The 14860-nt window shown below is 41.4% G+C and overlaps 1 protein-coding gene and 1 long non-coding RNA gene across 3 annotated transcripts in view; one reads left to right on the top strand and one right to left on the bottom strand.

Annotated features, from left to right (window-relative positions):
• LOC146710377 (dedicator of cytokinesis protein 3-like) overlaps window positions 1-14860 on the top strand; it is a 234835-nt gene that overhangs the window by 112367 nt on the left and 107608 nt on the right. The window contains exon 4 of the mRNA XM_085457761.1: window positions 11990-12045. Coding sequence (XP_085313887.1) covers window positions 11990-12045 — 56 coding nt within the window. The remainder of the gene's footprint in view (window positions 1-11989; window positions 12046-14860) is intronic.
• LOC146710379 (uncharacterized) lies at window positions 4571-7434 on the bottom strand. Of its 2 annotated transcripts, XR_014920598.1 has the most exons (5): window positions 7367-7424; window positions 6883-6946; window positions 6372-6524; window positions 5917-6007; window positions 4571-5322 (listed from the first exon to the last, which is right to left on the bottom strand). It is a non-coding gene; the product is annotated as an uncharacterized LOC146710379 (long non-coding RNA). The 2 variants fall into 2 exon arrangements; XR_014920597.1 differs by having other exon boundaries at window positions 6883-7434.

The following is a 14860-nucleotide window of genomic DNA, read 5'->3' as shown; positions in this document are numbered from 1 at the left end:
ACATAACAATGCAACCCGTCACCCCGTCGTTCAGTGGTCGTTGATCAGTGGTGCCACAATGGACCACAGAACGACGGGGTGACGGGTTTCCTGCAGTATATTGCAAGTAAACCTGACAAGTTTGGGATCAAGTTTTGGGTGGCTTGCAACCTAAAATCCAAGTACATTTGCAATGTCTTCCCATATCTTGCTGGTACTATTGTACCAGTGCTCTGAATGGTGCCACAATGGACCACTGATCAACGACCACTGAACGACGGGGTGATGGGTTGCAGTGTTGCACTCACTTTTTATTATTATTAGTACATATGTGTACAAATGGTTGGTTTTTTGTACTGTAAGCAATGGGAAGGTCAAACAAAATCACAAATGCATGCATAGATACTAATTATAATTCCAGTATCTCCTCCTCTGTGTCAGAATAATGTCTGAAATATCTTACTTACTAACTACATCCACTTCCTTGCTTGAAATGAAAAAGGAAATAACATGAAATGAAACTACTGTTTTTATCAATAAATGTCAGCAACAAAGGACCTAGACTCATGTGTGTTGATTTCTCCCCCAATCCCCTCCCTCCAGAATTCCTAGGTAACGACCCAATATACATATGAATGACTAGCCAATTTAGCTTCCACTTCCAGCATTTGACTGCTCTCCGGCTTTTAAAGGTAGAAACGCAAAATGATGACTCCGCGGGGGTCTCAGGTAGAAGCCTTCTTGACTTGACTGCTCTCCGGCTTTTAAAGGTAGAACGGTAGAAGCTGGGAATTCCAGTGTTAAGAAGGACCAACATTAAGAGTGTTAAGGCAGCGACGTTAGTGAATGAAACTGGTGATTCATCACTTTCTAACAGCTTGGCTGGAGCGTAGACACCAATATAGTGTGTTTCCATACTGCTGCGTCTCCACCTTCAGAGGTGAGCTGACCCTGAATGATCTTCACCTCTGACAGCTCCTTTGGCACAAATTGAAATTCCATTTATAAAGTCTGATTGTAGTAAAGACGTGTTGAACAGTTCGTCTGTTCCTCAGGTTGTCTCAGGATATTTTCACTCAATTTTCCTTAATGCGGACGCCACAAAGTAATCTCATCTCAGGCAGAGATGATGCGTCAGCATCTTTTTTGGGTGGGAAGCGAGGAAGAGGAGAGGGAGCTGCCTGCTTCCACACCTGCAGAATTAAAACATTTATGACCCAGAGCGCTTTCACCGCTGGTCAGCAGCACAGTTACAAAGACCATCAATTATTTAGTCTGGAGGGATAATGTTAGGCCCAGACTGTTTTATTAAGAGCAAACATCAGCAGAGGTCACTGCTGGGTACGGTCTGGGAGTTTGTACCAGTCTGTGCATTTGCTCCAACTCTTTTCAGCCTATGGATGTGTTAGTTTTAGTTTGGTGTAAAGTTGCTCATCCTTTGAGAAGCAACCTTTGATTAAAAGTTTTACAAGTCTGCTGTTTGTTGTTAGAAGTTTGCACCCCGAGGAGAATGAATGAGACTTTTCTTTGTGTGCTCTTTAAAGTTTGCACAGAAATATGGAAACAGAGCAGAAGTTTCTGGCACAACCAAGAGAATAAGGTCAGAAACATCTTTCAGTCTTTGTTGTTTTCTTGTTTTGTCCTGGACAGGTTTCGAGCTTCCATGATCCCAACTGTCTTGCAACTCTTCTGCAGCTTTTCTGAAGGTCTTGCAAAGTTTTCTTTGGACGTTGGCTGTTTTTCACTCATTTCTTTGTACCTGATCATTTTCAGAGGGATGCTTGTTTGAGTTTGTTCAGCCTCATCACCGAACCGATGATGTGTCTACACATAACAGGCAGTTTTAAATTGTATCTTTAGGCACGTTGTTACCATCAGCCGGTCACAAAAACATCATTTGTTCTAATTTCTTTGTTTGAATCTGTTAAAAATACTAAAGATTACACAGTTTGACATAAAATAATGTTTTTGCACTAACCAGGTGATTCCCAAAGAGCTGTTAGTTAACTGGGCACATCTCTGCATGCTGTGCAGCGGCTGCTTAAAACAATCTGAGGAAACTGGACAAGTGGTGGCATGTCAGGCCTAAAAACAGGACCTGAGACATACATCTGGACCTTCAGCTGATCCCTCTGCTGTTCACTCAAAAGAAGTGGTCTCACTGGAAGCCAAGCTCGAGGGAGAGAAAGAGGCCTACCTTCAAATCGTTTAGATGTAGAGAGGATATTACTTTCTAGCTCCTCTAGTCCACACAGCGTTTCAGTCGCTCACTTTAAACACATACACGGCTTAACAAGAGCATCCGTCAGTGTTCTGAGCAGAGAGCACGAAGGAGGTCCAAACTGTTTTACAATGAAAGTCTGAGAAGTCAGGCTGTCCATTAGGAAACGAGGATCGAGTGTTGTAGATGGCGAGATGCTGAATAATTTACAGCAGCAGTAAAAAGAAAAACCCATATTAAACTTTAGAGACACGACTGACTTCTGGTTCCCGTCTCTCTGACTTTATTTAAGCTTGATGTCTGCAGTCTCTGCTGTTTCCGACCTCGTGCAGACCTCGTTTCAGTTCAGAAGCACACGAAGAAACATGGAACTATAAATGTTTTGTGCACCTTTTTCTCATTTGTAAGAAGCTTTAAACGTGCTTTTCTTTAGTGGAGTAAATTTGTGTTAGCAGAAAGTTACAGTTTTTCTTGCCAAGTTAAAAAAAGAAGGGCTAAATCACACTGCTGTGAACCAGCTAAACTTTATGACACGAACGCTCACATGAGCTCTTTTTAAATCGTCAGTGAGATGGAAGCACTTGAGCAAGGCTAAATCATATATAAGTAACAAACCATGAAATTAAATGTGTCACATCCAAGTTATTTTTCACGCAGAACGTCTTGAGCTGCCTCGTAAATAAGCCTCGTTGTACACGCTTGTATAAATGGGGATATAAGCCAACATTGTTTGCATAAACATGCACATTTACACACAATTGCACACACAAATATGGACAATAGAGCACCGTGGTGCTTGTGCTGTTTAGGATAATCAACCATTATTTGTATTTGCTCGGATTTGTCTCCTGGACATCGGTGGGAAGCACAGAATTGGCTCCTGTGTGGCTGAGCAGTAAATATCTGTGAAGGAAGGTGATCATGTCTGATGTCTGCGCAGCCGTCCGCTGTTTCCCTTTGCTTTCAATTTCTTATACCTGATGTTTCAGATTCCTCGTGTCCTATTGGCCTCTGGAAGGCACTCAGAGCACGGGTTAACGCGAGGTGACGTACAGTATTTGGGCCGGAGGCGTGCTGTTATTTTTGAGAGGATGACATTTTTCCTGCAGCCTCGCTCGCCGTCCTTGCGTTCCCCCTGTTGCTCGTCTCTGTGCCTCCGTTTCCTTATTATCCTCTCGTCTCCCTCACTGATCGTCTGTCTTTGCATTCTCTTATTTTTAACACTTCTCGTCTCGTCTGTCTCTTTTTCTTTCTGTCTCTGTAACAAGATGACCTTTTTAAGTGGACCGGTGCTTCAGCGCCATCAGCTAAATTAAGGACAACACTTTGACACACACACACACACACACACACACACACACACACACACACACACACACACACACACAGAAAACCTTGTTGCTGTCTCTGCCTAGTTAGCTGTGACAGTGAATGGCTGTTAACAGGTCAGTGCCTTCAGAACACCTCAGGTTCTCCTCTGATGATACCGAGCTCGAAGGCCTCGTGTGAGTCCGTGTGTGCACGTGTGCTTCATCCTTCTTGATGCATGTCTGGTGTTTCCATCCCGCTGGTTTACTGTCACATCAAAGTGGGGCACAAACAGAGGAGTTTTCGGTTTAGCATCATGAGCGTTGTGCACTGAAAAAAATATGTTGTTGGATTTACTTAATTCAATGGTGGACATTTGTTGCACACAGATGTTTTGCTTTGTCAGCAACTTAAACAATTGAATTACATTAACACAATTTATTCATGTTCAATAAACTTGTGCAATTTGTGTTGATAAAATGTGACTTAAACATGTTTTGATGAAGTAATTTGAGCTCTTGGAATATTTTAATCCTTCACAATTTTCTCACGTTATCCCAACACCATTCAATAACTTTTACCCAATACTACTTGGTCACTTAAATACTACATGTTATTATATTCTAGTATCAAATACACAATTTTCAAATGGAGGCCTTATAACAGATTGTATTGTTCTCTTCCAAGATGGTTGCTGGCATCCACCAGTAACCTTTCAAAACAACATGTCTAATTTCACTGCAGTAGGTAAAGAATTAAACTGACATTACTCCTCTACTGAATCTATATAAATCAACAGTTAAATAATGTCAGTTCTTCCGTGTTCTCTGGAATCAATCACAGCAAAGAAATTGGACTGTTTCTTTTGAAAAATGTTGGGAAAGAACAATACAAAACATTCTATTTAAGGCCTCTGACGTCAAGATTCAGTTAAACAACAATTATAACTAAACAATTTGAGGTAATGTTAGTTTCCATTAACATTAAATTAGGTTACTGAATTGGCAAACACCTTCCTATTAACATTACCCATTTTACCCCAATAACTAAAGAAATTAGCACTTGCAGGTCAAAACCTTTATTCAAGAGACGCAAAAATAACATTGATACAGTGACTGTCAAAAATTACAGCACTGATCATACTGTGACATCTTGGTTCAAAACAGCACACTTAGAAATATTCAACGTTCTTTACTTCAACTGAATGAAACTGAAAATACCATTTCACACGACCCATATGGGATATTTAGACTGCATAACTGTTCATGCTACATCTCTTCACTAGTAAAAGAAAGAAAAAATACAAAGAGAAATTTAAAAATGCTGCCAAACAGACAAACAGAACTTGTACAGAGCAAAAGGAAAAACAAACAAGAACAAAAAACGGCTCGTCCTCATGGCAGTTGCAGAGTATATAAAAATGAACCCTGCGATCCGTTCCTGGAATTGAGCTTCAAAAATGCAGCAGAACAAGTGTGAGATTTAAATGTCTTCTCACCTAGAGCTGGTCACCTCACATGCATAACAGTGAGCTTCGTTGCAGGAGCAGTTTTGTCTTAGTTGTGAGCTTTTCTTGAGAGCTGAGTTGCATCCAACTCCATTACCACCCATTGAATCACCTCAAAAGTGTAGCAGAGTTGTGATGGGTAGCTCATGTTGAAGGAATAAAAAAGGTCCAAACAGCATGGCTACTGCAAAGGTCACGTTATCCAGATCTTGAAGAACAACATCAGAAAAGTCATTGCCTGCCGCATCCTCTGGAGACAGATGTTCATTGTGGTTTTCTCAATCTGTGCAGTGGCCTCAGTCAAGTCCTGGTTAAACACAAAACATTTCTTTAAGATTCCTTTTTAAACTCATCTCTTTTGAATCTACCAGTTCTAATGTTAGAGTAATTTAAACCAATGCAAGCAACATAGTAAATAGCTATAGCCAAAGAGTGGCCTGCCATGCTGCCATTCATGGTCTAACAGAGTTTCTAAGAGAGGGTGAAAAACATAATAATTTCAAATGCTTTACATTAGTTTTTGTTAGAAAGACACCGGCCCATCAGAAATCCAGGTTATGTCACTCAGAAGATGTTAGAATTTAGACTTTCAGCCCCACAATTTGGTTAGCTGTTGGTCAGTTGGTCATTTTTTCAAACAAAAGCTAATATAAATATTGGTGGGATTTTCCTTTGTTCATTAGAATGACAAATTTAAAGTTTTTTCACACTGATGTGACCCCTAATACAGGGGTGGGGATGGGGCCTCAAGGGCCGGCGGCCGAGTTCACTACCAGGCCTCATGTGAACTTCAAATTATTAAAGAGGACTACTGGTCCTAACCAGTCCAATGAGGATCAAGTGGATAACTAAATGCATTTTTAAATGTTGCAAAGCCACAATCTACTCATAAAACACTCACCATGAACTCCTGCACCAAGATGTTGCAATTGTCTTTCACACAGATGCGGAGCACTTTGATGAGGGACTCCGAGCATTAATGTCATCCTTGACTATTATGACAAAGAAAACAGAGATTTGTGAACTTTTCAGTAGCACAGAAGAAAATGATCCCAGACAAAAACTCTTGACTTTTTAAACCAGTCAACATGCAACACCAGCATCTACAAAGCAATATCAAAAGTTCCTGTTTGACATCAACTTTATGGATATATAGTTTCCAGAACATTTATTTTTAAAAAAAGATAATTTTTTCTCAGTGGGCCAGTAAATGCATGACGAAAATTATGGCATCCTTTTAGTGGAATCATTACTCACAGGTAATAGTTGACTGTTTCAATGGATGTAGCATAAAAATTTTACTGACCTAATGCAATACATATACACTTTGTAGTTAAAGAATTTTAAAGTTCTTACTGTCATAATGGCAGCTACATCCTTTAGCTTTGTGCCCTGTTCCCCTGATCACTTTGCAAACACTTTCAGCAGACTGTCAGAGAGAAACTCAGCTCCGTCAGAAACCTTGACTGTAAAGGCATGGTTGGGATGCACTGGAATGCTGCATTTTATCTGAAATGACATAAAATTATTTTGAAATAACAGCAGGCACTGTGCTTGGTTAATCAGTAATGTTTTGTTGAATAAAAACTGTGTTTCCAGATCTTATGGGATTAAAAAAAATCCAAAGATGTTTGTTTCTGATTTGCAACCCAACAACCCACAAGTTACAACCTCATTTCAGTTCAAGTGTGCATTAATGCGAGTCCAGTAATCACCTTTCTGGCAATACATACAGGTATAAGTTAAACCTATGGCAGATTTTGGATCTCTCAGTTGTATTAATAGGGTGAGTATGCATGCACCTAATAATTATAAAAAACCTATTATAATTAAGTTACAGAAACGAAAATAGAATATACTTTCTTACCATAACACCTTGAACCCACAATCCATCAGCTGACTCCTGGTGAAATGCAGAATAGAGGTCATCTCTCAATGTGCAGCAAAAAAAACAAAAACAAAAACAAAAGGACAGCAGGTGAGGCCAGGAGGGGTAGGGATGTAAGCTAGCATAATGCCGCTGATGATATTAGCTAAAGCTGTTCAATGTCCAAAATCTCACTAACACCACGGTGCAGTAAATACACAATGTAACTGAAGAGTCAGTTGACAAATCTATTCACACAGAAAACCAAATTATGTTATGAGTGCCTCGTAATTAGGTTTAATGTGATATTACGGCTCTTGTGCCAAAGACAAATTCAAATGAAAAAGCGCCAATTCTTTGACAACAGATAAAACAGCAAATAAGCTAACGGCTCTTTTTTAGCATGTTACATGGCGACACTCTAGACGTTTAACTACATTTGGCTGAAATATGGTAAAAATGAATTCAAAAAATCAAGACATACCAAAAACGTAGAGTTGGCTGCTCGACTTGACTGAGATGGATGCCTTTTTTAAACCACGATCCAAAGCCCGCGAGATGAAATCAGGCGTGGTTTCACGAGATTTAACGTTGCTATCTTATTGACTTACTTCACCTGAACATGATATGAACAATTTAATACACCCTTTCTGCATATCATGTAGTTTTTACACTATATAGTTACATTTAACTTTAAAACATGAGGCAATTGTGTTAAATGCATGCAAGATGCTTACATAAATCCAAGAGATGGCCAGTCCCTTTTTTTCAGTGTGTGAAGGTGAGACAGCGAACAGAGAGCGAGCGCTGACCTCAGCACAGGTGATGAAATGCTGCTGACGCTGGCAGAGGTCCACATCTGAGCGGGTTCAGTCAGTCGCTGTCACATTTTCTCCTTTATTACAAAGGATTTATTACATCAGGTTTCACATATAAACACACAAAGCAAAGCTTGAAAACAGCACAAAGACACTTTAGAGCAACACAAACTGAAATCAGCTGACTTTACCGTCAAGACGCAGAAAGAAATAATTATTTTTCTTTCTATCCGCCCGGCATGGAGGTAACTGAAGAACCTCTGTAATGACATAATTGTAGCTGTAATCTGATTACTGCATTCAGTACAGTAACACAGTATATATGACAGGAAATAAGGAAAACCTGAGCAGGTCTACTGTAACTCATGTTCAAATACAGAATGTGCAATACTTGTGTAAATGTTATCCAAAGGTTAAAGCGATGAATCACCTTAAACAGCGCGGTGACAGCAGCTACCGAGTGCTGTGGCTTTTAAATGAGCAGCGGCGGAGCAGAGCTGTGAGGCGGTGCGACTGTGAAGAGCACATTTAGTGTTTATGGCCCTGGGCAGACAGGTAATTGAGCGAGTCCCGGGAGGCCGGACCAGCACCTCTGACCTGCTCCTGTCACATGCATGGCTGCCAACAGTTACTCTATTCGTCTACAGCCCTGTTATTCTCATTTCTTCCTGATTTTATAGGTTTCTCTCCCTCTCTCTCTGTAACACCGTCAGAAACATATTTAGACTTGAATCTGGTCCGCCGTGTTTTTCTATGTGATATTTGACCTAAAAGGTCTTTTGACAGCTGTAGCAGAATCCATCTCTGTTGAAAGAACAAGCAGCTAAAGTGCTAGCTAAGAGACAGCAGGGTTATTATGCATGATAGCAGAGGGCTGCTTTCTTTCCCGACTGCCGGAAGCCTCATTTTCCGAGTGCACATAAGGCACAGACCTGCACACACACAGGAGCTGACATCTTGGCTTCTACGCTAATACCTAACATAGATTTTCTGCATCAGCATGCAGGCTGGCGGACAAGGGAAGAAGTGCATAAACAGGATACAAACCCACATGCATATATACATGTACACCAGGATGCTTAAGAACAAAACAGCCAAACACAAACTGGCACGAACACTTCCATTCCTCAGATAGACTCTGCTCTTCTTCTTCTCTGCTCTTTCCCCATTAAAACATGTAGCTGAATATGAATGAAATCCCCACAGTGTGAAGCCTTCCCTCAGTAGACTGCTGCAGCTCCAGCCACACTTTGTAAATTAAACAGTTTTTTTACACACTTGCAATTTACATAAAAATGTTCCCCAGTCACTGGAGATATAAAGATTTTGTGACACAAAATACCTCATTACTTCCACATTTGCAGAAGAATAGGAGAATACTGTAAGCAGCATTTCGAGCTTGTAAAACTAAAATGGGGGAGCCTCGAGCGTCCACAGCAGCTACCTTTCAAAGAGACGGCACCGCCGCTGCAAAAAGTGAAGCTTACTTGTACACTTGAAAAATGAAGGCACCCGCAGACTAAAGCTGGAAATCGGCATCATATATGTTACCCTGCGACTGCGCTGCAGCATCGGCAGCGGGTTTGTCGTGGTCTTGATGAAGACAGAAGATGAATCTGAGGCTACTGAAGATGAAGAATGAGTTTTTATACAAATCAGATTCTGTATTCTGACAATGCAAAGCTGCAAGGTGCAAAGCGATGCACCAGATTTCCAACACTGGCTTCACACTGGTGCTGTAGCAAACCAGCCTGAAATACTAGAGGACAACAGTCCTTTATTGAAGAGGTTCTGTTTTGCTTTACTCACTCATTAGATTTACTGGAGGTGCCAAAAATACTTGGTCAGTCTAGGACGAAGCTGTGGTTCAGGTTGAAAAAGCAGAAATGTTGCTGGAGGATAGGCCTGTATATCTGTTATGCCTGTTTCATGCAACTGCGTCAGATTAAGCAACTATACAGATATAGTTTCTTTCCATACCTACGCAGCTACAGCAGCAACAATAACTCCATCACTGACAGTCAACTGAGTTAGTGATGGAACTGAACCAAGAACCAGCGTGCACGTCACTATGCTCCAGAACAGCATGGTTTCCATCCATTAGGCCAAGCTTCACACAATAAACTGATCAGCTGCCGTGCATGGCACTCGCCTTCTTTGTGGGCCCAGGAAAGATTGGGCCTTGCCTTGTGTAACCTGTCTTTATAATTGATGCCAGCGGTTTTAAATGATGATTCTCTCATAATTATGTCGAAGGCCTCAATATTTCACTTAGAAATGTGAATTCTTAGTGCTTTAACCACTTTGGGAAGCCAAGCATGCAGAAGCTTGTTTTCCTAGAAAATGTTGGGTTTTAGTTGCTATGGCCACAGATGCAGAAAAGGAAAGAGGGCACAACTTCTTGAAGATTGCTGAAAAACCTCCACAGAAAGGCTGAAGATGCTTCACCTGCCCTTGGTTCAACGGTGAAACAGTAGAGGTGCACACTGTGCACATCAGGGTTCGGTGAGGGGGTACAGCCGGCTCTGAGACGCAGAACTCTGAACAATATCAATCAAAAGCCAATAAATATGTCAAATAATTTAATGGTCTAACTTCTTATCTTCTCTTTTCTAATCTTAAAGCTACACCCTGAAAAGAAGGGAATAGGAATTTAATATGTGCTTCATATCAGTTCAGGGCCTCTAGTGACTCGATATGTCACATAGTGTGAAAAACAGCCCGAGAATTTAACCCCAGAGGTAGAGCACAAACCTGAAAACAAATAAAAGAAATATAAAACAAATAATAATAATTTAAAATTTAAAGACAATAAATTGAATATACTGAAATCTCTCGTGGGACACTTTCCTCACTGGTTGCCTTTCATGCCTGCTGGTTTTGTCTTATTCCAGCTAAAATGATCTCAGCCTGATTTGTTTGGATCAGAGGTTTTTTTTTGCTTTTTTTTCCTCCCTCTTTATTTCTAAAGTTTTGCACATGTAATTTGACATATCAGGCCCAATACAGCAAGTACCAACCGATATAAAGACATATATCAAAACAAATTAGGCCATTAAAATTCAGATGATAACAAAAAAACACGAAAAAAGAAAGAAAAAAAAAAGGAAGAGAAACAAAAAAAAAAACCCAACAACAGCCCACGCACAGAGAACAACAACAACAACAAAAAACCACAAAAAATAAAATAAATTTAAAAATCAACTCCCTCCCAAAACCATAACAAAATGATCAGAGTTTAAGCTGATTGGTCCAATCAGTGTTGCCCCGGGAACGTCACTGGATCAATGTAATCTCTTTGCAGTGTGATCTTTACTGGACTTTAACACAGTTGAAACAGCTGCAAGTCCAAGCAGTTCATTTTATGCCCATCACATCAGAACAGGTGGAGACAGCGGGACCCAATGTTTCCTGTATAAACCCCACCCTTCCTCAGACCCTGTAGAGTCCTTCTTCATTATATACTTTTATTGTACAGCCCTGACCAAAAGTTTATGATCACCTGAAAATCATATTTTGCATAGTTGGATCTTAACAAGGTTCCAAGTTGAGCTTCAACATGCAGAAAATTTCAACATGCAATTTATTGAAAACAACCTTAAACTGAAGCGGGCTGTTTTACAGCTGATCAAACGTTTAGGACCAAGGAAAGAAAAGCGTCTGGACTTATTTAAGTTGCTTGAAGACGTTTCACCTCTCATCTGAGAAGCTTCTTCAGTTCTAAGGTCAAATGGTGGAGAGTCCCAGATATAAACCTAGTGGGAGTTTCCCCCCAAAGAGGGACAAAGGACCCCCTGATGATCCTCTACCTAATCACATGAGCTGTCTTCAAGCTGTCTTCGCATGAGTCTTCCAGCAACTCAAACAAGTCCAGACGCTTTTCTTTGCAAGCTCCTTAGACTACGATGACCTGGATGACTGAGAACCTTCACAGACGTTTAGGACCACGTGCCTTTAAAAGGCCAAATCTGTGCAAAAATGTGATTTGCTGTCATTTTCTGTCAGGTCACAGTGTCATGACGTTCTGATGGCAAAGGCAGCATGTATTTCTCCTCACTGGAAGATCTCCAATCAAAGACAAGAAGCGACCTGCCTAGCCTGCCATCAGCCTCCGTTATAACTTATTATTGTACACGAATGATTGAGGAGCGTCTCGCTGCTGCACACAGAGGATAGTCTTTACTCTGCATGTCTTTATCGTGATCTGTCTCTCGGTGTTATTGGATGGGAAGTAGACGGTGATTAATTATCTTTCTTCTCTGTTATTTTTTCTGTCTGTGTCTCTCCAGGGAGTTTTTCCTGCCAGCTACGTTCACTTGAAGAAGGCCATCGTCACCAACAGAGGGTAAGTGTGTAAACCTGCGACACTACACTGAGCCTCTGTGAAACCTCAGGCTCGGTTAGACTCACGCTTTCGATGAATTTAACACCTTCACTGACTCCAGCATCATGTTTCAGTTTGAGGGCTGAAAGCAGTCGTGTTGAACATAAAAACAGCAAAAAGCATTTATTGTCCTCTGAGCCTTTCTTTCTCTCCTGTTACTCATTCAGTCATTAGTGTCTCTTTTCTGTCTGAAGAGGATTTTAACCAGAGCTTCACGGACAGAGCGTCGCTAACAGCCTCTGCTGAGAGTGACAATACGTTATACTGCCAAACGTATTCAGTCAGCCCTAGATTTGTTCCAGTCACTTCCACAGGCTTTTAAAATAAATGCAAAGTTTCCTTATTGTCTGACTCACTAATGAAAGCTGCACATGTGGCAGCTAATACCTGCAGGCCAAAACGATCGAGTCTGTTTTTTGTCATAAAGTAGAGAAAAAGTGTATTATTCGTACCACCTGCACATGTGGCGTGGTTTGCAGCACACACATGCACACGGTGAGCCACTGCAATCATCTGTGGGAAACCCAGTCTTGCTTTTAAGAGCACCAGCTCTGCACTTGTTTTCAAGGTACTAATGAGGTTAACATCTTGGAGAAGTTGCCACAGTTTTTCGGTGGATTCAGTCCGAGTCTTCTGCTTGTATGATCCTGGCCTGAGCCTGAGATGTTGATCTGGGCTCTTTGGCGCCCTGCTTCCTGCTGCAGGACTTGCTGCTCTGCTTTCAGCTGAAGAACAGTCTTTGTGAGTCTGGCTGCATGTTTAGATCGCTGTGAGTTTGAGGGCCGATCAGACTCCTTCCTGATGGTGTTGTGAGATAACAATCATCGAACATGCCAAAAGCCTTTTGCACCATGCTGTATGTCATCATCTTTTAGTCACTCCAGATCTGATCCGATTTGAGTCGCCCTCGTGTACCGAATGTGGGATGATGCCACAGTCGGGTATATTTTATATCCGCAGTGCTGGGAGGCATTTTTCTTCTTCTGCAGCTAAAACTGTTTAGGAGGTAATTTGATGAAATCTGCTTTTCTGTTGGGATCAGTTGTTTTGAGACTCATTCTTTCTAAATAAGGTATAAACCTCCTTTTTTCTCATTTCCTTCCAAGTTCAACTGTACATATTTTAATACATTAGCATAATTATTTGGAAAAGCTTTAAAAACAAAAAACAAAAAACAAAACCCTCCAAAATTCAGATTAATCAGCGTTACAGAGCGTGTCGCGATTTGCATAAGAGTTTTTTAATTAAAGGCAGAGAGTAAATTGGAATTAGTGAATCTTTTAGAGTTTCAAGTAGGCCCCCGGGGCAGAGACGGAGAGTTGGTGTATTTTACTGAAGGAAGATGGAGGCTGCTGCATGATGACAAACATAATTAAAGACTGTTGATCAAGTGGGTCTTAAAGCAGCAGAGCTTTCGATGTGCACGTGGGTGTGTGTGAGGGAATAAGAGAATTACACTGTGTGTGTCTTCACTGTACAAACAAATGAGCCATGTTCAGTATGAGTTACAGACACTCAAGGGGTGGTGTAGGTGGAGGCGTGTTGCTTCAGGTACCAATTAAAATCCGTACTGACAAACAGAATAAAGCTAGTACTTCATGTTTTACCTCAGGGATGATACGCTGGACCGTGCATGCACTTGATTGGTCAGCTCGGCATTACATCAGCTCGTGTTGAGCCAACTTCAACTCTAAGTTTTCTTGCTGGAGCTCCCTGAGCACCACCTGCTCCCTGCTGCACTTATTCTAACTCACTGATGTTTCTTCTCAGTTCACGAGCACTGTGGTAGTTCAGACTGTGTTGAACCTTTACTGTAATTACAACACGGAGAGAACGTTTGGAAGAATGGAACAAAATTTACTGTGAGAGAAAATCTATTTGGTGATTAGACCCCGATGACCCAACGTGTCATTACGGGATCCCAGCGGTGGCAGGATTTAGGACGGGACCCCCGGAATCAGGACGCTGGTGATTTAGATGGAGGCTTGGATGGAGCTCTGAGTGATTCGGGGGAGGCGGAGATGGGGAGGAGGCTGGTTGCACATATGAGAGCCTGAAAGAGAGAATGACAATGAGGACCGAGATATAATGTAATGATGTAAGTGTTGCGTTTGAGAGCGTGGGAAAGTGGAAGTGATGTAAAGAACAGACAACCAGGAAAAAAGACAGACATATAACTTAGGCGTAAGCTTCATATAATTATTGAATTATGTACATCAATGTTTTACATTACTGCATTAAAGAAAACGGGATGTGATCACAGTAACGTGGTACACCCACCAACAGGGCTCGATCGCTGTGATTGGTCTGCTGGGTAAAAGGTGACCAACAAAGAGTTGACCATCCAGCACTGCTCACAGCACCAAGGAGGATGTCTGCTCTGCATGAAGCAGGCAGCAGGACATCTGTACAGTAGATGCTTCTGAGCTTTAGTGAACCTTCTTTTCATAAAACTTCCACTTTTACTGTCCGGTGAGAATCAGCGTAGTCACTCTGCACCCTAGAAAATCTGACAGTGATCTTTAATGTCTCATGTGTTTGAGACGGCACGGAGAGATTTGAATATCCTTATGTAAAAACTGCAGCATGAGGTCAAATGAGTTTAGCGGATTTTAATTTGTTCCTGTGGAGTCGGCCTGCCTGCGTCCCTGTGTCGATCCACCAGTGTACAGCAGCCTGCAGGTTTGTGCCAGGAAGCTCTCAGAGCTGACATTTACAATTATCACAACCCTGCACTTCATTACTACACATGGAGAGAGAAACCTACTGTACAAGT

Source organism: Copadichromis virginalis, linkage group LG5, assembly GCF_057382275.1.
Source record: "Copadichromis virginalis isolate Kocher_CV1m ecotype Utaka linkage group LG5, C_Virginalis_male_GT1.1, whole genome shotgun sequence".
NCBI lineage: Eukaryota > Metazoa > Chordata > Actinopteri > Cichliformes > Cichlidae > Copadichromis > Copadichromis virginalis.
This window is presented reverse-complemented; position numbering and strand designations above follow the sequence as displayed.